This window comes from Bactrocera dorsalis, chromosome 1 (assembly GCF_023373825.1).
Source record: "Bactrocera dorsalis isolate Fly_Bdor chromosome 1, ASM2337382v1, whole genome shotgun sequence".
NCBI classification, from domain to species: domain Eukaryota; kingdom Metazoa; phylum Arthropoda; class Insecta; order Diptera; family Tephritidae; genus Bactrocera; species Bactrocera dorsalis.
Window position 1 is genome coordinate 13564633 of NC_064303.1, and position 24552 is coordinate 13589184.

At 35.8% G+C, this 24552-nt stretch overlaps 2 protein-coding genes across 4 annotated transcripts in view; one reads left to right on the forward strand and one right to left on the reverse strand.

Moving 5' to 3' along the window:
- The window catches only part of LOC105228506 (uncharacterized), a 37660-nt gene extending 20120 nt beyond the window's left edge, over window positions 1–17540 (forward strand). For 2 of the 3 annotated variants that reach the window (XM_049447507.1, XM_049447509.1), the window contains 3 exons: window positions 14187–14359; window positions 14450–16741; window positions 16824–17538. In XM_049447507.1, the coding sequence (XP_049303464.1) occupies window positions 14187–14359; window positions 14450–16741; window positions 16824–17273 (2915 nt within the window). In that variant the 3' untranslated portion in view covers window positions 17274–17538. Of the gene's footprint in view, window positions 1–14186; window positions 14360–14449; window positions 16742–16823 lie in introns of all 3 variants that reach the window. The other variant, XM_049447515.1, reaches the window with a different exon arrangement.
- Window positions 17541–19882: 2342 nt separating this feature from the next.
- Window positions 19883–23585, reverse strand: LOC105228501 (alpha-(1,3)-fucosyltransferase B). The gene is made up of 5 exons (XM_049446433.1): window positions 23329–23585; window positions 23096–23263; window positions 22651–23036; window positions 20840–20996; window positions 19883–20773 (listed from the first exon to the last, which is right to left on the reverse strand). Exons 1-5 carry the CDS (start codon window positions 23434–23436, stop codon window positions 20276–20278), a joined length of 1317 nt encoding a protein of 438 aa, XP_049302390.1. The 5' UTR covers window positions 23437–23585; the 3' UTR covers window positions 19883–20275.
- Between the last annotated feature and the right edge of the window lie 967 nt (window positions 23586–24552).

The following is a 24552-nucleotide window of genomic DNA, read 5'->3' on the forward strand; positions in this document are numbered from 1 at the left end:
CTTTTAAGCTCCCGTCACAGCACAGCTGGTCACAACAATTAAATTAATTCGAAATTAATTTGTTTAGCATAGTTGAGTAGAACAACAACAACAGTTTGTTTAGCTTAGTAGAATAGTACAACAACAAAAGCTAATAGATATGTTGGCGTGCCTATAAATATTTGCTTGCGCAGCTTATAGCCGCCGGCTAAAGACGACTGCTATAAAAAGTAATAAGAATATTGAATGAAAAATATATTTAAATATGTATTAGGGTGGGTCAAAATAAATCGATTTTTTTTTTCATTTTATTTTATTTTTTTCATATTAAAGATACTTTTGAATAATGCGGCTTACTAAGAATGTTTAGGAGACAATTTTTTTATCTGACTCGCTTTCTTAGAAAAATGTAAAAGGAAATACTTTTTCAAATAAAAGATGTTGAGACAAGAATTTTTCTGGCCGATAATAAGGAAAACAGGAGAAAATGTTGATTTCGGTGACACTGAAGCTATAAAACCCTTGAAATAAGCTCATCTTATAGCATAAAAGGGTATAAAAAAATAATTATCTTGACTTTGACAGGTCAGTTTGTATGACAGCTATATGCTACAGTAGTCCGATCTGTATGATTTCTAGTAAGATTGTACCTTTGCTTTAAGCAATAATTTGTGCCAAATTTTGTGAGGATATCTCTTCAATTAAAAAAGTTTTTCATACAAGGACTTGAATTTGATCGTTCAGTTTGTACGCCAGCTATATGCTATAGTGACATGATCTGAACAAATTCTTCGGAGATTATAGGATTGTCATAGATAAGTGTCTGTGCTAAATTTCGTGAGAATATCTCCTCAAATAAAGAAATTTTCTATACAAGAGCTTGATTTTGATAGTGCAGTTTGTATGGTAACTAACGGGTGATTTTTTTGAGGTTAGGATTTTCATGCATTAGTATTTGACAGATCACGTGGGATTTCAGACATGGTGTCAAAGAGAAAGATGCTCAGTATGCTTTGACATTTCATCATGAATAGACTTACTAACGAGCAACGCTTGCAAATCATTGAATTTTATTACCAAAATCAGTGTTCGGTTTTTTTTTTTTTCGGACAAATTTTGTTCAGCGATGAGGCTCATTTCTGGTTGAATGGCTACGTAAATAAGCAAAATTGCCGCATTTGGGGTGAAGAGCAACCAGAAGCCGTTCAAGAACTGCCCATGCATCCCGAAAAATGCACTGTTTGGTGTGGTTTGTACGCTGGTGGAATCATTGGACCGTATTTTTTCAAAGATGCTGTTGGACGCAACGTTACGGTGAATGGCGATCGCTATCGTTCGATGCTAACAAACTTTTTGTTGCCAAAAATGGAAGAACTGAACTTGGTTGACATGTGGTTTCAACAAGATGGCGCTACATGCCACACAGCTCGCGATTCTATGGCCATTTTGAGGGAAAACTTCGGACAACAATTCATCTCAAGAAATGGACCCGTAAGTTGGCCACCAAGATCATGCGATTTAACGCCTTTAGACTATTTTTTGTGGGGCTACGTCAAGTCTAAAGTCTACAGAAATAAGCCAGCAACTATTCCAGCTTTGGAAGACAACATTTCCGAAGAAATTCGGGCTATTCCGGCCGAAATGCTCGAAAAAGTTGCCCAAAATTGGACTTTCCGAATGGACCACCTAAGACGCAGCCGCGGTCAACATTTAAATGAAATTATCTTCAAAAAGTAAATGTCATGAACCAATCTAACGTTTCAAATAAAGAACCGATGAGATTTATTATTAGAATTTTATGCGTTTTTTTTTAAAAAAAAGTTATCAAGCTCTTAAAAAATCACCCTTTATAAGGTGTATTGGTTCGAGTTGAAAAAGAATTCTAGAGATTGTAGGATTGCTTTGAAGAATTGTCTGTGCTAAATTTTGTAAAGATCTTTCGTCAAATAAAAAAGTTTTTCATATCAGGACTTGAATTTGATCGTTCAGTTTGTATGGCAGCTATATGTTATAGTGGTCCGATAATGGCGATTTCAAGAAATGAGCACGTTCTTAGAGAGGAAAGGACTTGTGCAAAATATTAGATCGATAGCTTACAAACTGAGGGATTGATTCGAGTATATACATGCAGGCAGAGGGGCTTCTATTATAGCTTCAAAGCGACGTTTAGAAACTTTTTTTATAAAAATGTTTTTTTCCCCCACCCTAATACACATCTACATATTTTTCAGCAATTATAAGCAGTTACATGTTTTCATACCCATATTAAATACATAAATCAATACGAGCTTCTTGCAAATCACTCTGAGCTGCCAGTCAGTCTCGTGTCTAAGCAACGCGACACCTTCAACTAAAGCCTGGCTGTTAGAGCAAATACGCAGCATTACATATATGTATACATAAAAACATACTTATAGTTAAGGTAGACACTTATGCAAGCGCCATCTGCTGACTGTTGACTGCTGACTACCGACAGCTGACAACAGCAACAATGAAGGTTAGCGTAGACAACCACATACATACAAACAGACATAAATTTAAGTGATGGCAAATATAATGATTTAATAATAAATTTGTAAATATGTATGAGGCAAGTTTGTATGCGCTGCACAACAAAAAATAGCTATAGTGTGGCAGCACGCTCCACCCTAAGTGAACATTTTGCCCTTCGCACAACTCATCCGCCCAGCCAATTATGTAGGTTATGCACGCAAAGTGGCAGTGAAATGCATAAAAATCATAATTGCCATATTCGCAATAACTGCAAATATGCATACAGACATACACTAAACATACACATATATATACAAACAAATATGCATACATAAACAACAACAAAAATGACGTATAGCCACCAAAATAGGCAGAAATACCCAAAAATCGCAAACGAGGCGCAAGAAATGTACTTTTCGGCGTTGCCAGAGGCACGTACTAAGCAAATATATAGTTGTATCTATATATTTACAATTCTCTGCATATTTATATGCATATTTGTGCTAAGGGAAGCGGTAAATAAAAACATTGAAAGCGAAAAAATCAGCAATCATCGAACGGCATTGTGTGGGCGGCATAAATATTTTGCAGCATTATTCACAAATAATGGACATATGAGAGACTATAAAGTATAATGCAAATAAAAACAACAATACGCTATTGCAGCGAGCAATTACAGGTGTATTTGCACATGCAGTCAGGCATACCGACATATCGGTATGTATACATGTAACTATGTACAATACTTTTTAGCACCTTGTAACGCTAGCGATAGCCGTATCTACCAGCTGTGGCCGCTGATTGTTGGCAAGTTGTTGTTGCTGTAGTATTTTTGCTGACCCTCATTTAATTGTCTTTCAATGCGTTGTAGTGCACGTCCGGCCGGAATGCGCAATAACCCAAGCAGCAAAACGATAGGGGAAAAGTTAAAATCTTAAAAAGCGACCCTCAGAGTTCGGTTTGGCGACTCCATGATTCAAGTGAGCCGGTATGAAGTCAAAGTGAATGAGGACTTCAGAGTGTTCATACAAGTCTTCGTTTAGGACACTCTGAGTCTGATAGCAACTTTTGTAGTCCTACGCCTTCCGGCGATGTCCACGGGCATTATGTGCAGGATGGCCATGGTTGGAGTGGGCCTTAGTGCACCACACATGCTAAAGAGCCCGGCCCGTTGAACACTGTCAAGTTTTTCGTTAGTGTGATCCTTTATACAGCCATCTAGCACATAAAAACTCCATAGAGCATAATGGGCTTGACTATGGTGGAGAGACCCCAGACCCCTTTCCCAATGGCTTCTGTACAGCAATACGAGTCTATCAATGCCTTTTTTGCTCTCTCTCCGATATTCGGTTTCATATGAAAGCTTCCTATCCAGAATGATCCCTAGATATTTCACCGTATCCGCCGGTTGCAAGTGGATATCTCCCATTTACCGCCGCTGAGAACCTGTATCTTCTAGTAAATAAGACCATCAGGGTTTTATTTAAGTTGATGGTGAGACGGTCTTCGACTGCACGATTCGTTTCGGCGCTGAGAGCTTTGAGCATAATTTCAACGTCTGCATAGGCAAATATCGGGCAGTTAAAACCTTCAAGCAAGTCATTCACGGCCTGGATCTATAAAAGTAGAGAAACTAATCTACCTTGTGAGGTTCCTCTACTTACATTTCGGGGAGCACAAGCATTCCACATTCTATTTTAACCAATCTGTCGTTCAAAAGACTAAAAAAAAAAAAAAATGAGTTGTTTGAGTTTTAATTCAACCACAAGACTATCCAGAGGAGATACGTCTGCTTCCAGTAAGACCTTATTAAAAGCTCCCTCTATATCAAGGAAGGTCCCAACAGTAAATTACTTAAGGTTCATGTCTTTCTCAAGCTATGACACGATAGTATGCATGGCCGTATCCACTAACTTTCCTTTACAAGAAGCATTTTGTGCTCCTGATAAATGGTCCATTGGAATCCGCCCACTTATGTGTCAGTCCATCAGTCTTTCCAGAGTCTTTAGTAAGAAGGAGGAGAGGCTGATGGGCCACTTGTTGTTACTTGAAAATAATTTCATATGTCCCTCTTCAGAGATGATTGTAGAACGTTGTTGAAAAAAAAAATCAGCACAAAATTGTTACAGAGCTCAGGGCTCTCCCTGAGAATTGCGGACCTGGGAAAAATTGTTCCCGATAATATCCCTCTATCACTGTAGCTTTCATAGAAACCAACGTCCCTATTACATTTGATTTTCAACAGAAAAAGTATTCGTCATAGACAGGATACGACCTGTTCATATCTTGCTTTGAGATCAGGATTATAACGTGGTTGAAATAATTGTCTGATAGTACAGGCTTCAATAGTTGGCAGTAGGGAAGCAGTTCATAGGCGATGTTTTCCCGTCAATCACTCCAAACACCTAACAAAATCTTTTTGACAGTCAACCTTGACTTGACTGTTGTTTGCGTGCGCTGGCTTACCGTGATTTGAAAGCGTCCATTTTACTTTAACATTAACTTAAGTGAATCACTTTTCATCAGCAATAACTAAGCGCCTTAGAAATGGATCGACATCCTTGTGATTTCATCAGCAGATTCAATTTCGGTATATGAGAATTTTTTGCGTTAACTCATGTGGCATGAATACATCGAGCTTTTTTTGTAAGAGTCGTTCTTCCTTTTCGCTGTTTGGCGCCAATTGGAGATTCCAATTGTAGTCAGGTCCTTCTCCATGTTTTTCCAAAGTATGGAGCTCTTCCTTTACCTTTGTTTCCCCCGGCAGGTAATTTGTGAAATATTTGTTTACTTTCATACTACTGACGGGGAAATAATGGATATACATACCAAAATAACATAACCAATATACACATAAACAGCTGCTGGTCTCACGTGATTTTTTTGTAAACGCCGCACGCAGTGCTACTGCGACTGCGCACAACATTTTAAGTGGCTTTTTTGCTGCATTTTCGGATTCCACGTCCAAATTGCTACTGCCTTGCTTTGTTTGTATTTGGTAATATTAAGTTATATGCACTTCGTTGATCGTGTGACAGATTAATGGCCAAAGACATATGTAAGCCCCAGCTGTGATTGTAATCAGTTGTGAGGCTATGCAACGACACGTCGCCGCCCAAAAATTTTTGCTCAGCGCGTTAACGAACTTGTGAAAACTTGTATATTTATGAGGTACATAGTGTATGTTCATATGTGTGTATGTATGTATGCATATTAGTAAACACATAAATTTAGACGTGAGTACGCTTTAGTACTTTGGCGAAGAATGCAAAAAAGTGATAATTTTGTAAATTAAATACATAGTTAATATGCACAAAACGCAGGCGAAGCAAGTAAAACTTAAAACCAAAACAAAACAGATGACGATAAGTGGCAGTTAAATGCGAATAATTGCTTTGAACTTTTTTGTTCTTTTTTATGAACTTAAATTTCACGTAAATAAAGACATTTAGCGGGTTTTTTAAGTCCCAAAGTTAGTACTTGAAGTCATAAAATATTAACAAAAAAATTCTAAAATTAGATTAAGCTCAGAAAGTGCAATTATTTTCAATTATACTAAGAATAAATTATGAAATATTAATTTTTGAATACTTTTTTATGCATATGGCAATCCTTTTGATAAAAGAATTGTTGGACGTGTGAGTAATCAAGTTAGAAAATTGTCCCAAAAAAGTCCAATAATAACTTTGAGATTAATATATCTTAATATACCACTAATGTCGTTCTTCCTTTTCGCTGTTTAACGCCAACTGGAAGCTCTAAATGTGGCCAGGTCCTTTTTCACGTGATCTTTCCATCGTAGGGGAGGTCTTCCTCTTCCACTGCATCGACTACTCTCAGAGCTGGAGTATTTTCATCCACTTGGACGTCATGGCCTAGCCAGCGTACCCGCTGTCTATTGATTCGCTGAACTATGTTAATGTCGTTGTATATCTCGTACAGCTCATCGTTTCATCAACTAAAGTGTTCGCCCTGCCAATGCGCAAAGGATCATAAATCTTCCGGCTTCATCCAAAATCGACGGAACTCACTTGGACAGTTATTTGTATTTTGCGTTATCCAAAAACTGAAATTATTATTAACTAATTTATCGATGAAACTTTTTATGCTTACCACAAACTTATTAAGGTAGTAAATACCAATCCCAGCAGTTTGGCTAGATTCTCCAAAAGTGTGTCTTCCGAGATATTTACATCTCAGTCTGGCAAAAGCCGGGCAATAGAGGAAGATGTGAGTAGATGATTCCATCTCCAATTCTTCCATACGGCTTTGTCAAAGAGCATCCGCGTGTGTACCTACCTATTGAACAGTGTCCAGTCAGAATATCGACAATAGCCTGAGAATTACTTTGATAAGTGCAAGTAATTCAGAGGATCTCTTACAGTTCAATTTGGGTCAGAAGGATCTTGCAGTCGTGATAGTTCAAGTTGTTGATCAGCATCTGCTAAGCTTACTAGACGTCCATAGGTTCAGCGCTAGAACGCAGGGGGACATCGAACAACCGACTCGCTTTCTATAGATTAAAACTGTATTAAGAGAGTCCTCCTTAAGATTGTCATCTGCTTTACAGTTTCCGGGGATTCCGGAAAACTATTGGAAAAAGCTTGACTAAATATTTCAGTTCTTAATCATATTTAAATCTGCTTAATGAAGGAAGTATTAGAGACCAATCTTATAGAGTTTAATTTTTAGGCTCAGATTAGAATATATGATATGTAAATCTTTAAAGTCTCTGCTAAAAATTTATTCTGCAAATATAGAATACACTTTTTCCAAAAGCTTAACGGAGATATTCAGTACTGCCACCTTAGCACCATATATTAAGCGAGTTACGTATTCGTTTCATCAAGTAGCTAAGCCTCTACCAAATATGTATACCTCAAATATAATTATTTTCCATATAATCCGTTCATTCTGTTGGAACCACATATTGTCCAAGTCCATACATCCAATTCGGGCCGAAAATATTCGGTGATCATTGTTCAGTAGCGATTCATATTCACAGTAACATGGCGGTCTTGATCATCGCGGAAGTAGTACGGCCCAGTGACGCCAACGGCCGATAAACCGAACCAAACTGTAATTCTTTCGGGATGCAATGGTGACCCATGAAGTATGTTAGGACTGCTGCCTAACCAATAAGGCATAGTTTGCTTATTGACGAAGCCATTCCACAAAAAATTAGCCTCAAAGCTGAAGATGAATTTTCGTTGAAAATCCGGATCAATTTCAAGTTATTGTCGAATATATGACGATTCTAGTGGTCAAGCGGCTTCAGTTCTTGCGTCAATTTGATCTTGTTAGGATGTAGGTCAAGATCTTTTAACAAAATTCACCACAACGAGGTCATAGCGATACCCAACGCTTGAGACTTGGGAGAAACTGTTTTTGATCTACCTCAATTGATGCGCTAGCGGCAGCAATATCCTCGACACTACGGCCACTTTTTTGTCTCACTGGAACGAGAATATTTGGTACTGTGCCTATGGATTCAAATTTTTACACTAGACGCTCAATTGTTGATCTGTTAGGACGGTTATAACGACCATAAATTGGACGTAGCGCTCTTAAAGTCGAGACCACTGACTCCAGTTTCGGTAGTAAATTTTAATAGTTTCCACTCGTTGTTGAATCATATATCTTTGCATGATCAAATGTCAAGCCGTCTACTTTTGTAGCTCCCTATTGAAAAACCCTTTACTACATGTATATTATTAAGCTAGTTGCGCGTTCGTTTCGTCAAATACCTAAATGTTGTTAAAACGAATTCTAATTATATGAATAACGAAAAGAACAGCTGTATGTGATCACCCCGTAGAATGTTCTGCATATTCTCTTTCAGTCTAACTTAATTCTTATTCTCCTTCAGTCTGTTCAAACTTTACTATCCTATAGATTATTTATGCAAAAAATTAGAAATTCAGAAATTCATTTAATGTGAATCCGCCTGCGGGTGATCAATGATTTATTTTATAACAAAAATGAAAAACCCAATTCAATCTGGAAATCGGCAAGTGGCAGAGATCACGTTGAAATTTTATGCAATTTTTGTTGCTAACTTTAGCATTTTTATGGCTAAAATCTACCCGTATGAGCGCATACTGCACGTGGCAGCATCGATGAACCAGTCCAAACGCCTTGAACTGCACGTCAAGCATACAAGCATACATACATACATATGTACATATCCTATTAGCTAATGAGTCTTTAATTAAATTAAAGCCATTAAACACCGTTGAACTGCTGGCGCACTTAACCGCCCACAAAAGCATTAACGAGAGCGGCGCATGCGCTAAGTGCCGACGCTGTTAATTTACAGCCGCAACAAGTTCACGATATTATCTACAATACACATTAGCGCTGATAGCTTCATTAAGCGTGCACCGCAGACAATATGACCGCCCGCGGAGGGAGGAAGTGTAGCGTGAAATGCTTTTGTTAAAGCCAATCAAGCTTGAAAAGCTGCGCGCCGACGTTTACCCGCGCAGGAAAACCCGTTTTGGGGGTAGTCATCAGTCAAACGAAAGTCCGTTTGACGAGCATTTGTAGACAGTTCCGGGAGCATGTATGTTGATTATTTACATGCACTGTTTGGTACAACACTTCTGACGTCATAAACCCCCAAAGTGGTGTTGGTGGCTACGTGCGCGCCGTCACTTAAATCACCTAGCTGATATACAGTTGACTTGCTCATAGGTTTTGCTATATTTTAGTGTTCTGTTTTTGCATTCTGTGTTAGGCACCCCACTTGCAGCACCGCGCGCATACATAGAAGTTCCGTTTAGACGCTTTTTGTCCAATTGTTTGTGCAATAAAGAATAACCCGCCGTCCGTCCCATAAAAGGCGCAAAGCAGTGGAAGATTTATGACCCCAACCACTTCAGTCAAGCAAATTAATTGTTAAGTGTTGCGTTGTTTGGAGTGACTATTAGTGAATTATGTTCGTTTTAGTAATTTATTGCAATAGAAGTTTTTTAAGTATAGAAAATATTTTTTTTTTAAACATTTTTAAATTTTTTTTATATTTTCTAATTTTTTAAAAATATTATTATTATTTATTTGAATTTTTTTCGTCATATTTTTTTTTTTAATTCACATACATACATATGGTAATTTTTTATTTTTGTTTTAAATTTTTTTTTTTAATTTTGCTTTAAATTTTTTTAATGATTTTTTTAATTTTTATTTTTAATTCTAATTAATAATTTTTTGGCTTTTTCAAACTATATTTTTTTATAAATAAATTTTATTTTTTTTATTTTGTAACTTTTGTTTAAAATGTTTAGTATTTAATTAACATTTTTTAATTCATTTTAATAAAATATAAAAATCTATTATATTTTTTAATTTTTAAATAATTTTTTCTACCACACAAAACTTTGATTATTTTATTTTTTTTCTACCATGTATGTAATACTTTCTTCGTTTTTTTTATTTTTTATAGTTTTCTCTATACTTTTTAAGTCTAATTAAAACATTGAGTTAATAAAAACTTTGTTTTCAGTATTTTTTTATTATATTAACTAACTGAAAAATAAATATTTCAATATTTTTAAAATATTTGTATTATAATTTTTTGTATTTTTTAATAATTTTTAGAACTTAATAAATAATTTTAATTAACTGGAAGAATATCTAAAATTTTATTTTAATTTAAATAATTTATTTCATATTTTGATTTCGTTTTTTAACTTTCACTTGTGTCCTTATGTAATTTTAAAAAATTTTTCTTAATTTTAATTTAATTATATATTTAATTTTTCTCAATATTTTTTTTTAATAATATTGTAATTTTCTAATTTTTTTTAATATTTTTTAAGCCTCTTTAATTTATTTTCATAATTTTTCTCCCATTTTTTGTTTAATTTTTAGAATTTAATTTATATTTCCTAGTTAAATTTATTATAATATTAAAAATTATTTTTTGTTTTTGTTTCTTTTTTACTTTTTGATTTAATTATTATTAATTTTCCACATTCTAATTAATTAATTTATTTAATTTTTTTCCGAATTTGACAATCTAATTTATAATTTTTAATTAATTTTTTTAATATTAAAAAAAATTTTTATAATAATTAGTTTCTGCTTTAATTATTATTAATTTTTTTTTATTTAAAAATTTAAATTTTTTTCTCACATTTTTTCTATCAATTTTGAGAATCTAATTTTAATTTTTTAAATAATTTTTTTTTAAATTTAAAAATATTTTTTTATAATATTTTTACTTTCTGTTTTAATTGTTAATTTTTTTTTTTTATTTAAAAATTAAAATTTTTTTCTCACATTTTTTCATCAATTTTGAGAATTTAATTTATATTTTTTAATTTTTTTTTTTTATTTTTTTATTTATTTATTTAAAAGAGAACTAATTATAAATAATTAATCCACTTGTAAGAATCAGCACTGGCTACCAGGGCCTTCGGCTTAATTTTTTTTTAATATTAAAAATATTTTTTTATAATTTTTTTACTTTCTGTTTTAATTATTATTAATTTAACATATATTTTAATTCGAATTAAAACTTTTTAATTTTGTAAATTTTAGATTTTTCTATATTAATTAAATTTTTTCCATTAATTTTAAAATCTTTTTTAATTTTAATTTTTGTTAAACCATTAACGTTGATGTAAATTATAGTAAATAATATTAAAAATATATTTTATATTTTTTTTAATTAATTTTTTTTATTTCTTAAATTTTTAATTATACGCATACTTTTTTTTATATAATTATTATTTTTAAATTTATATATATAATACATAAAAATTTTTTTATATAATTTTAATTTTGTATTCCAATTTTATCTTTACTTATAATCTTTTATGTTTTGATTATTTTTAAAACTCTTTTCAAATATGTATTTTATTTTTATTTAAATTTATTTTTTTTTTTTAATTTTTTCATTTTGTTTTATTCTTTTGTACTTGTATTCGTTTTATTTTAATTATTTGTAAAGGTTTTAATTTTCAAAAAAATTTGTTGGTTTTTACTTTTTAACTAATTATTTTTTACTTTTTTATAAATATTTTTTTTTTATAATTTTTGTATTTAATTATTTCTTATAATAATTGTATTTTATATTTTTCCATTTTCCGAAGTATTATATCTCTTTCATTAACATTTTTTTCTAATTTTTTCCATATTTAATTTTTTTATTTTCTTATAGCAATTTTTTACTTATTATTTTAATGTTGAGATTTTTTTACGTTTTATTAATTTATTATTTTTTAAATATTTTTTTACAATAACTTGAAAATTTTTTTTGGAATTTTTTTTTATTATTTTAATTTTTGATATAACTTCAATATATATTTTTTAAAAAATTTTTTAATATTTTCTTTTTATTCTTTTAATTTTTAATATAACTTCAATATATATTTTTTTTTAATTTTTTAAATATTTTTTTATGAATTATTTTTACATTTACCTTTCAAATTCCCCTCTTCAAGTACCTGTTTTCGTGTGTTGTGACTGCCTTTATTATTTATTGCGCTTAAATGCATTTTGATGACATGCCAAATATTCAAATCGATCGTGACCGGCGTGTCACATGTGGCTTAGATTGTATTTTTCACCCGTTTGGGCTTTCTATTTCAAGTTAAACGGCAATAAAGGGTGGAATACATTTAAAAACAATTTAATTTTTTTCGCTATTTTTATTTTTTATAAGCAGTTTCAAAAGGTTTGGCGAATTTGCATTTTTGCTGGTTATTCTAATTTGTTTCTGTAAATGAACGGGAAAAAATCACGATTCGCGTATTTGAGCACGAAGTAGACTGCCCAACTAGTTCGCTCAAACGAATGAAAGCAATCCTCTTTGCAGTTAATTGCATGCGCCAATAAACAATAATGACTTTGCAAACAAATAAAATATAATCGAAGCACTAATTTTTAATAATCAATTAATTTTCACTAGAAAAAAATATTATTTCATTTAATTTTTCATAGAAAAAATATTTTTTCATTCAAATATCACGATTTTTTTGTAACAGCTGGCAAGCAAATTATCACTGTAAACAGTTGAGCGTATCGAAGTCGTCACGACGGCGGCGTTGACGTGTTGCGCCGACGTTTAAGCGAAGTAGAGTTTTTTGCGGTTGAAGTAGAAAACGCCTATTGCATCTTCAAGCCTGGCGTTACAAAAATGACAAGTGATTTATTCAACAACACGAAATTGCCTTTTAACTACGATTGATATTTGCATAACTTCGACAATGTTGCACGCTAAGCACAATTTCGAAATTACTTGCTTTGAGAAGTTTTCAGCTTTTCCATTCTTTATAGGTACTTTTGGAAACAACGCAAGCTTGACTTAGTATTTTTGGTAAATTTTCAACTGATCTACGCGTTCTCTACTCAAAATGATGGTCATTTTTCACCGCATTGAGTTTCGTCGATCCAAGTTGTCGCATTGCTAAGCAAATACAGCAAGACAGAGAGCGACGTTTTATTGTAATTGATATGGATCCGGCCTAGACCGCCTCTTCCAGCTGAGATTCATTTGTATTCTGGACAATATGTTCGATTCGATAGCGTTATTTTATCCGATGCATATATTTTTATAGTCTCTGACTGAGGGTTTGAGTTCTAACCTGAGCTGGTGTTCTATAAATATGGTCTGAACTTAAATATTTCAACAGCCCCTAAAGTAATGTTTATGCCCTGATCTACGTAAATAGGTCTATGCTTTTCTTAAATAAATCCTTTTTACGTAGTTCCACTTCTTTTGGTATTCCAGAAAGGTCCAATATGCAGGTTTTTAGTAAAGACCAACATATGCTATATCAATCAGAGAACGTTAAGTTAATCTAACAGGCCAATAAGCCACCCATAGACTTAGATGGAGTTCAGTTACTAAGTCCAAGAGTAGCCATCGTTTAGGATGCCTGCGAATTTTAACAGACTCTGTGGCCTCAATATCGATACCTCTTACAGTGTAACATGTATTGGGGACCCCAAATGTTTACAGCGTAGTCTTGCCAATGCGGGACAAATGTACTAGAGAGGTACCATTGTTTCTCTGGTGCGCTGCTCTAGACATTTCCTGCAGTCTTCTCGATCTGTCAGCTCCCTCCTATAAAACTCTATAAAGTAAAGTTTATATCCTACTCTATATAAATTGATCTTTACTTTGCTTAAGGCAAGCCTTTTTAAAACTCCACCTTTTTCGGTATTCCAAAGCAACAATGACAACCTCGAAACCGATAAAGGTCTTTGGTACGTCAGGAGCTCATAGTTCTGCAAATATTTTCGTACTTCATAGAAATCATTCAAAGACTCTTAAGGTATGGACGGTTTGCTTAGACGACGAAAATACTTCGAAATAACAGAAGGCCAAGGTCTGAAATTCATAAAGGAATACTAGAAAGTTAATCAGCTCAAATCGGTTCTTTTAGTCGACGAACATGATTAAAAATGACAGAACACCAGTTATTCAAGTAGGATTATCTCAAATTAAAGGGGGTGTTGGCTAGAACCTTTGTTTTCTCATATATAAAATAAATTTTAGTAGTTCTATGTTAACTGAGGTTTATTGAGATTTTGTGATCTACTTCATTGGTCAAATCGAGTAGTCAAGCATACTGAAATATAAAAGACAGTCTAATTTCTGAATTAATTTATATTTAGACTTCAAAGGTCGATTTTTTTAAAAGACCAAAAATCTTTAAATCCAATTTTATATAAAAACTTTTTTCTTTATTCTGTACTTTCAGCGTCCTCTGTCTGTTCTGTGGTGATAGACGATAAACGAGAGACGCGTGAAATTGGCGCAGTTTGGGTTTCCTCGCAAGACGCATGCAACATACACACCTGCGAACAAGATGAAAACGGCGCGCCGCGAGAAACCATTACCAATGTGGATTGTGGACAATTCTATTGCGATGTGGTATGTATTGGCCAAACCCAGAAAACCTCTTTCCTGCTACTTTACTTAAATACCAACGAACTCTATCTTTATCTCTCTCCTTCTCAACAGGATTCAGAGTTACGTCCTCAACCCGGCAGCTGCTGTGGCGAATGCGTGCGCACCAAGTGTCGCTTCAACGATACCGTCTACGATTTGGGAAAAACTTGGCATAGTCCGGATGGTTGCACCATGTACGAATGTGCACCGCTACCCGAACACTCAGTCGTCACACCAATGATTAATGTGTTCGAGAAAACTTGTGCGCCACTGCCGCTGGATTGTCCACGTGAGCAGGTGTATGTGAAGGACTGCTGTCAGCAATGCCGCGGCAGCGAAACGCCGATGTCACGCTCGACTGAAATGCATGAGCAGAACGGTGATATTTGGACAGAAGAATTCTATCGCAATCATCCCTGTGTACGCGAATGTCAACCGAATGCCGATCCGATGACCTGCCGTTACGATTTTGTGGTCGAATGGTATGAGACTATGTCGAAGGCTTGCTATGGTTGTCCACAAAATGGCACAGACTGTGAGCGACCGCATTGTGTGCTCGGCGATGGTATCGAACGCAGCGTTATGGTCGTGAATCGCATGATGCCGGGTCCATCGATTGAGGTGTGCGAGGGTGATATGATTGTGGTCGATGTGCATAATCACCTATTGGGTGACAGCACCACCATACACTGGCATGGCATGCATCAACGCAACTACCCATATATGGATGGCGTGCCGCATATCTCACAGTGTCCCATCTCGCCGCATTCCACATTCCGTTATCGTTTCCGTGCGGAAAATTCTGGCACACACTTCTGGCATTCGCACACCGGCATGCAACGTGGTGATGGCGTCTTCGGCGCGCTCATTGTGCGTCGTCCGCGCGCCACGGAGGCGCATGAGCATCTCTATGATTTCGACTTGTCCGAACACAAGATGATCTTGCAGGATTGGGTACATACGCCCGGTGTAAGCATATTTTCGTCGCATCATCACTCACGTGGCGACAATAAGCCGGTAAATTTGCTGGTGAATGGACGCGGTCGCTTCTACTATGCGATCTGGGATCAAGCTAAGAAGGAGGCGCGTGCGGGGACAGTTGAAAAGCCAAATATAAAGGAAGACAAGCCAGTAACACCAAAGCCAACTACGACTACTACTACACCCACACCAACAACAAGCACCACACCATCAACATTTGTTCTCAATCAGTCGGAGGTTGGGGCTCAATATGATTTGACACCTTCTCAAATAGAGCTTCTACATCCGCCCAACGATACCAGCCGCAACAACATGCGTCTACGCAATATTAATGAAATCTCACGTCTAACACATGTGGCACAGCAGCCACCGCCGCAATCGGACCGCAGCGACTCCGAATCGGAAGTGGAGTTCGATCTCACAGCGCAACCCACCAACGTGCAGCGTACAAAACGCGCTGTGGACGACATCCAATTGCATCAAATGCCACTACAAATCTTCCACGTGCGTCGCGGTTTTCGTTATCGCTTCCGTATTATCAACGCCGAATTCCTCAATTGTCCCATTGCTTTGTCCATTGACAATCACACACTCTTAGCTATAAACTCAGACGGTTATGATTTCGAGCCACTAGAGGTGGGTGCCATAGTCACGTATGCCGGCGAACGTTTCGACTTCGTATTGAATGCCAATCAGTCCGTCGGCAACTATTGGATACGTTTCAAGGGTCTAATGGATTGTAGCGATCAATTTACATCCGCTTTTCAAGTGGGTATATTGCGTTATGAGGGCGCAGGTGAGACAGAGCCAAACGGCGTGCTGGGTTGGCAACACAAAGCCGACGGCATCGAACTAAATGCCATGAATCGCGGCTCTGGACATCCGGATTCGTTGACTGCCGCCGAAATGACAGCGCTACCAATTTACGATACAGTACCGGGTGTGGATCGTGATGCGCTCAAGCCCGTGGCGGATTATAAATTTTTCGTCTACTATGATTTCTATGCCAAGGACAATCCGGTTTTCCATCCTGGTGATTACTACAGCTTCAACGACAGCTTGGGTAAAACCAACAAGTTATACACACCGCAATTGAATCACATTTCACTGAAGATGCCACCGATGGCTCTGATGCCTGACCGCAATAATGTCGATGATTCGCTCTTCTGTAATGACACGAGTCTGGCGCAGCAAGGCATTGATTGTAGAAAGGATTTCTGTAATTGTCATCATGTGCTACAAGTGCCGTTAAACTCCGTCGTCGAGCTGATTATGGTCGATGAAGGTTTCACGTTCGATGCAAATCATCCCTTCCATTTGCATGGCAATGCTTTTCGTGTGGTTGGGTTAGAACGTCTGGGCTCCAATGTCACTATTGAAATGGTAAGTGGATCTACTAACGCCCAATCTCACTCTCTCTCTAATAATATAACACTCTTTGTTTCGCTCTCTCTCTTGCCAACAGGTGAAGCAACTCGATCGCTACAATTTACTCAAACGCAATCTCGATAGACCACCGATCAAGGACACTGTAACCGTACCGGATGGCGGTTACACTATTTTACGTTTTGAGGCTTACAACCCCGGCTTTTGGCTCTTTCATTGTCATATTGAATTCCATGCAGAAATTGGCATGGCGCTTATTATCAAAGTTGGCGACAATGATCAAATGAAATCGGCGCCAAAGAATTTCCCTACTTGCCACGATTATATGCCGAGGGACGGCGAAGACGAGATTGAAGAAGACAGCGGTGAAGATAAGAACGACAATACGACTACAAGCGCGCCCATCACTACACCAAGCACTGGTGGCACCGTCGCGCTGAGTGCTCGTGTTTATAGCGTGCTCTCTGCGCTTTTGGTTTTAGGCGCTTTACACTGGAGTCGCTTAGCCGCCGTCGTGGGTATCCACTAAACTCATTATTATAGTGATAGTATAGTATAGTTTGTTGTTAATATATTTGGCTGATCGGCGCGGATCAAGCTTTTAGTTTTTAAGTACAAAGGCTTTCAATAATAACTGTGATTAATTAGGATAATGAATTTTCGTTAATAATTTCAATATTTAATGCAAATATCCGCGGAATGTGGATTATATACATAGACATATGTACATATTTAATACATATTATAACAGTAAGATAGTTTTCATGACAACGATTGTAACTGTTTTTTATTCAATAAAAAATAATTTAAAAAAAAATTGTTTTATGTCATAAATATTTAAAGAGCTTAAAAAGTTGGTGTTCATAACATGGATGAGAAGTGTATCACGTGGATTTCAGACATGGTGTCAAAGAGAAAGATGCTCAGTATGCTTTGACATTTCATCATGAATAGACTTACTAACGAGCAACGCTTGCAAATCATTGAATTTTATTACCAAAATCAGTGTTCGGTTCGAAATGTGTTTATCGACAAATTTTGTTCAGCGATGAGGCTCATTTCTGGTTGAATGGCTACGTAAATAAGCAAAATTGCCGCATTTGGGGTGAAGAGCAACCAGAAGCCGTTCAAGAACTGCCCATGCATCCCGAAAAATGCACTGTTTGGTGTGGTTTGTACGCTGGTGGAATCATTGGACCGTATTTTTTCAAAGATGCTGTTGGACGCAACGTTACGGTGAATGGCGATCGCTATCGTTCGATGCTAACAAACTTTTTGTTGCCAAAAATGGAAGAACTGAACTTGGTTGACATGTGGTTTCAACAAGATGGCGCTACATGCCACACAGCTCGCGATTCTATGGCCATTTTGAGGGAAAACTTCGGACAACAATTCATCTCAAGAAATGGACCCGTAAGTTGGCCACCAAGATCATGCGATTTAACGCCTTTAGACTGTTTTTTGTGGGGCTACGTCAAGTCTAAAGTCTACAGAAATAAGCCAGCAACTATTCCCGCTTTGGAAGACAACATTTCCGAAGAAATTCGGGCTATTCCGGCCGAAATGCTCGAAAAAGTTGCCCAAAATTGGACTTTCCGAATGGACCACCTAAGACGCAGCCGCGGTCAACATTTAAATGAAATTATCTTCAAAAAGTAAATGTCATGAACCAATCTAACGTCTCAAATAAAGAACCGATGAGATTTTGCAAATTTTATGCGTTTTTTTTTTAAAAAAGTTATCAAGCTCTTAAAAAATCACCCTATATTTAAAGAGAAGTTAGTTTTTGGGATCTCATAGTACTACTATTCTTGACAACTACATAGAATAGTCATAAGAAACAATGAACCCCTAATCAATTGTCTAAGGTATATTGATAGAGAGCTTAATTCAACAAGCTTTCATGGACTGATGGCCCATCGCTGAACAGACACATCAATATCTGATGATCTAGGATTTTGGTGCTGAGAGATATCAGGAGTTTTGCGGTTTTTACCCATAACTGATTCATTTGATCTCGCAGTCGCCCAAGTTCTAGTTGTTGGCCAGCGCTTGCCGAGCTAACAAGGTAGAGCGCTAACGGAATATGGAAACGCCTCCAATTACATAAAATTGGGCTAAGGGTGCACTCTCTAACAAGCTAATCGATTTTAGCGATTCTCCTGTGACCAAGCACCCAAATGAGTTTAATATGGAAAAAGCTTGGTACTATTGCTATGTCAGCGAGCTCAAAGCCAGTATAAACGCTAGGCTGTCGGTCACTGAAGAAAACTGAACTTCGGACGACTACACCTACTGCTTCCTTGATGGCAACCTTCTCTACTTGAAAGACACTGCAGTGATCTGGTAGCATATAATTATGCAGCTGCCTATAGAAAACTCCACCTCTACCCTACCTTTTTAAAGAAAAAACACAGAAACTGCAAATTCAATAGGGAATGTATAGTATCATTCGTAAAAACAGTCTTTGGCATTTATTTTTATTATCTCTTTCAAATGCTGGCCGCGGATACATCTCAGATGGTCTATCCGTTGAGTCCAAATTTCGACGGCTCTTTCGAGCATTTCGACCGGTAACTTGCGAATGACATACGTGATGTTTTGCTCCAAGGACTGAATCGAAGCAGGATTGTCCGCATAAACTTTATACTTTATCTCCACAGGATAAAGTCTTACGGTGTGATATCAGATAATCCTGGTGGCCGATCGACCGACCCAAAATGTGAAATTATCTGCTCACTGAAAAGTTCTATCAATAAATTGAGGCGATGTGTGGAAAGTGACGCCATTTTGTTGAGACCAAATGTCGACGAGATCACGAGCTTCAATTTCAGGCATCAAAGTCGGTTATAATGGCGCGACAACGGTCACGTTTCACGGTTACGTTCTCACCGGCTTTATTTTTGAAGCAATATGGGCGGATGATTCCACCGGCCTACGAACCTCTGGAATAAATGGCAGCTCTTGAACCTTTCCAGGTTGTCTTCATCCCAAATGCGGCAATTTTACTTGTGTACATACCCATTGAGCCAGAAATGGGTCTCCTTGCTGAACAAAATTTGGCTCGAAAACGTCGGATCTTCTTCGAATTTTTCAAGAGCCCATAGAAGCGATGTCGCTTTGGACGATAAAAATTTGTTGTAAGCCAGAAGCGTAGACAATTATGACCTGATTTCTAACCTTAAAAAGATGTTTATTCTTTCTACAGAGATAGTAAACAAAGAAGCTTCTCTGCTTTAGAATTGGTTATAGACGAAATGTACGGGTGGTCAAGATTGGCAATCTATTTTGAGCCGAATTGTTTCGGAAAACCGAATATCGATGGGCGGTTAATCTTCTGGAAATGAGGTAACTATAAGTCTCTACTCAATCCGGCTCAACGTTGATGTACAAATCCAAATGAACGGACAGCGAGTAGAGTTACTCTAGTAAAAAATATCTGTATTTTCCAAAAATATATATATATATTTTCATTCAATTGTTACAATAGACCGCTCCGATACCTGTGAGCAAACCTGAAAGTGACAATCATCACAGATTGTCCCAACCAAGCAGCTGCTTCACCTTCTCTCTAAATTGTGTCGGCACATAAGGTGCATTCCGCTGCAAAAGTATATCCAACAGGTGCACAACACGCTGGGCAACGGTAAAATTAACTTTCCACTGTTTCGCTTGTTTTGTGTAATTCTTCCGTGTTGTGGGCAAGCGTTGTGGCAAAGGACAACTGAAGTGCGTCTGATTAGCAATTTTCGAAATTGGCTTCTCTCTCCGACTATTGATCTCGGTACACATTTCCCTTTCGAATTTTTCGTAATGCTCTACTTTCTCCGACAAATTAAAATTGTAGTGCCAAAGCAAGGCTTTAAGTAAGCGCTTATTTGTTATTGGCTCCTCGATATTAAATTTGTGTTGCAAATACTCGAGAAAAGCCGTCTCATTATCAACCAGTTCGTAGACAAGCTCCGCTAAAGCTGCGGGACTCTCAAAGTCTGAAGCGTAAATAGCGGAGTGATCGTGCGGTTCCCAATCCTAAAGAAAGAGGCAGAGTTAATATTTGACATTTCATAATTACTTAAAAGGTGACCCTGTACTTACCCGTATTGTAGGCGAGCCAAAATATATTGGTATGGCACCCACTATTAGTGCCTGCCAGTACGCAGCTGTTATATAATCATCACAAATGGCATCTTCGAAAGCTATTACGAATTTAAAACCTGAAATAAAACGCAGCACATCGTTTTCACGCCTAAAACTAGGCAACGAATAAAGGAAAGTAGAGTTAAAAGAAGCAATGTCGAGGATGAAGGATTTGATGAGTGATTGCATTGTACTTGTATAATCATGGGTTGAGAAATTTATGAAACACAGTGTTATGTAACTGTACATATGTATGTTTTTTTTCATATATGGATATGTAAATGATATACACAAGTAAATATTTACAGAAATAAAATATGAAAAAAAAATGTGTAGAAAACTATTTGCATATTGACTAATTTTATATACTGTGATCGTGTATTTTAGGTTTTGTACTTTTTCGAAAGAGAGTTGCCAATTATTACAAAGAATAATTTAAAAAAATATAATTTTTCTCGAACTGATATTTAAAGTAATAATCAACCCCTAACAAGAAATATAAAATAAAAATGTAAAAATTTGAACCAGAGTTGCCATATTGATTTAACTAATTCAGTAAGATTTTTATAGAAACAATAATTATTTATTGCCTAAATTTATAGTTATGATCGGGAATCATAGGTCTTAAATTTTTTCGAAATAGGGTTGCCACTTTATGCAGCAAAAAAATTAAAATAAAAAATTTTAATAAACAAATATTTAAGGAAATTATAAAAAAAATTTAAATTCATTTGCAGAAAATCAAAAATGGAAAAAAGTTATAAAGAGTGTTGCCATATTTTCGAATAGGAACAAAATACATATATTTGCAGAGGTAAGCAAAAAATATTTTCAAGACAGTTTTTACAAAACTGTAATTAAAACTTAAATATTTATATTATTAACGACAAATGAACTAGTACTAAAAGCAGGGTTGCCATAGATACTTTTAAAGATTTTGTAAACCAATTTTAGGTCAGCTGCTTTTATGTATGTATATGTACAAACCATATTATATTATGTCTTTTTTTTGTGGTATAATTCTTGGGTTGAACGCAGAGTTGCCATATGTATGTTTTTTAGTAAAAAATGCTTATGGAATAAATAAATATGTATATCAACATATGTATTTGAAACGCATCTGTGGGTTTTTAAAATTATTGTGAGATTTCAATTTTTCTTTATAGGGTTGCCACTATTTTTTTTTTTTGGTTAAACAAAATTAAAAAACCAATACTTAATATGTGAACAGCAGTGTTTTTGTTAGTCAGTCGAAGTGATTAGTCTGTTTTTTTTTGCCATTGTTGCCATACTTTTTATTAAATACAATTAAGTATTTTTAACGGTCACCTACCATAGGTAGGATTAGCATTTCTATTTTTTTGTGATGATATTTATAATATAAAAAATAATGAATTTGGAAATCGTTCCGAGTAGGATTTTCTTTTTCGGGTAACAGTCGAAGATCAGTCCACTTTGATTTTTGGCAAAATTTCGGTTTCCAAAATATTACATTTTCGAAACTCAACTTCGAATTTTCGAAATTTAACTTCGAATTTTCGAAGAATGTTCTCAAATATGTACGTACGTATATTTGTATGTATAAAAATCGATTTTTTAAAACTCACAAGAGGATATCTATTGCAAAAATGATAATGCGAGCCTAAAAGTATGCAACACAAAGCAAAATCTACTTTTAAAACGTATAAGCATGTATGTGTGTGCAACAACAATATAGATATATGCAAGAACGTAGCTAATAAAATGCAAAATCATTCAAAAAAACTTACATCGGCGAATCCGCGTTACGCAGACACTCGCCACACGAATGCACCGGCACATGCGTCATCAATTCACGCACATAATTCTCACGACCCGACAAGGTCGCACAATTATCTTGCATAAATAACACCGGTATAGAGCTGCGAAAGCGCAACGCTCTGAAATATGTGCGCAATATCAACTCCTTCGGATTATGCAACGAACGCAGGGTCAACGGGTAATCGCTATAACGACTAAATGTCGAAGTATAATTGAAATGACGCAAAAATTCTTGGTAAAATAGATAAGGCGCATTTTGTGGCGTCTCATCCTGCAGTAAGGCCCACAATTGATAGGCGTGGCGCGGCAGCGGCATATCGAGGGCGTTTATGTAACTGCCATAGAAGAAGATGACCTGAAAAAAAAGAAAAATTCAAATATATTAAATTCAAAATTATATTTTAAAGTACATACCTTCGCCTCGGCAAGTCGCTGCCGATCATTGGTTATCGTACACACGAAATAACCACAATAGATGTTGCGATAATACACTTTTTCATTGTCATGGGTCCACCAAAGCAGCAGGCGTGGTTCAGAAATGTCTATCTTGTCACTTTTTGCCAGCTGATACCAGAGGTAAAGCTGTTGAGGTGAAAGTTTATTATATGAAAACAAAAATAAATCATTACATGTGGCAAAATACGCACCAACAACAAAGCGCCTGCGATTAATGCACAGCAGAACAACACAAAGCGCTTGCCACATGACCGACACTTGCAATTCCATGACTGATATTTGAGTTTTGAGCATTTCATTGTTTTTTTAGGAATAATATTTGTAAATATTTCATATGTATGTATGTTTATAAAAAATATATGCTGACTTTTGATAGCTTTTTCACAGCATTTGCAGCAAAATTATTTTAAAAATGTTTAATTTGGTTTTTTTACGGCTTTAAAAGGTGGATGTTATTGAAAAACCACAAACAACAATTTCGGTTGTACCGAGTACAAATAAAAAAAAAATTGCTATACAAGAACTTGTTTTTGAACCTCCAGTTTGTATGGCAGCTACAAGCTATAGTAGTCCGATCTGCACAATTTATTGGGAGATTGTAGCGATCCCTTGAAAAATAACAAATACAAAATTTCGTGAAGATAGCTTGTCAAATAAAAAATTCCTATACAAGAACTTGTTTTTGAACATTCAGTTTGTATGACAGCTATACCCTACCGTAGTCCGATCTGCACAATTTATTGGGAGATTGTAGCGATGCCTTGAAAAATAACAAATACAAAATTTCGTGTAGATATCTTGTCAAATAAAAAAGTTTTCTACACAAGAACTTGTTTTTGAAAGTCCAGTTTGTATGACTGCTATATGCCATAGTAGTCCGATCTGCACAATTTATTGGGAGATTGTAGCGATGCCTTGAAAAATAACAAATACAAAATTTCGTATAGATATCTTGTCAAATAAAAAAGTTTTCCAAACAAAAACTTGTTTTTGAACGTTCAGTTTGTATGGCAGCTATACGCTATAGTAGTCCGATCTGCACAATTTATACGGAGATTGTAGGGATGGCTTGAAAAATAACGAATACAAAATTTCGTTTAGATATCTTGTCAAATAAAAAAATTTTCCAAACAAGAACTTGTTTTTTATCGTTCAGTTTGTATGGCAGCTATATGCCACAGTGGTCCGATATCCACGGTTTCGATAAATTAGCATTTTCTTGGTAAGAAGAACATTTGTGCAAGTTTTCAGCTCGATATCTCAAAAAGTGACGCACTAATTTGAGTATACACACACAGAAAATGCTAAACCGATTTGGCTCGTCACCCCGATTATTTAAATATATTTATTTTAAAGCGTTTCCGACACTTCCTGCTGAGTGTTAAAAACTTTGTGGCAAACTTAATATACGCAGT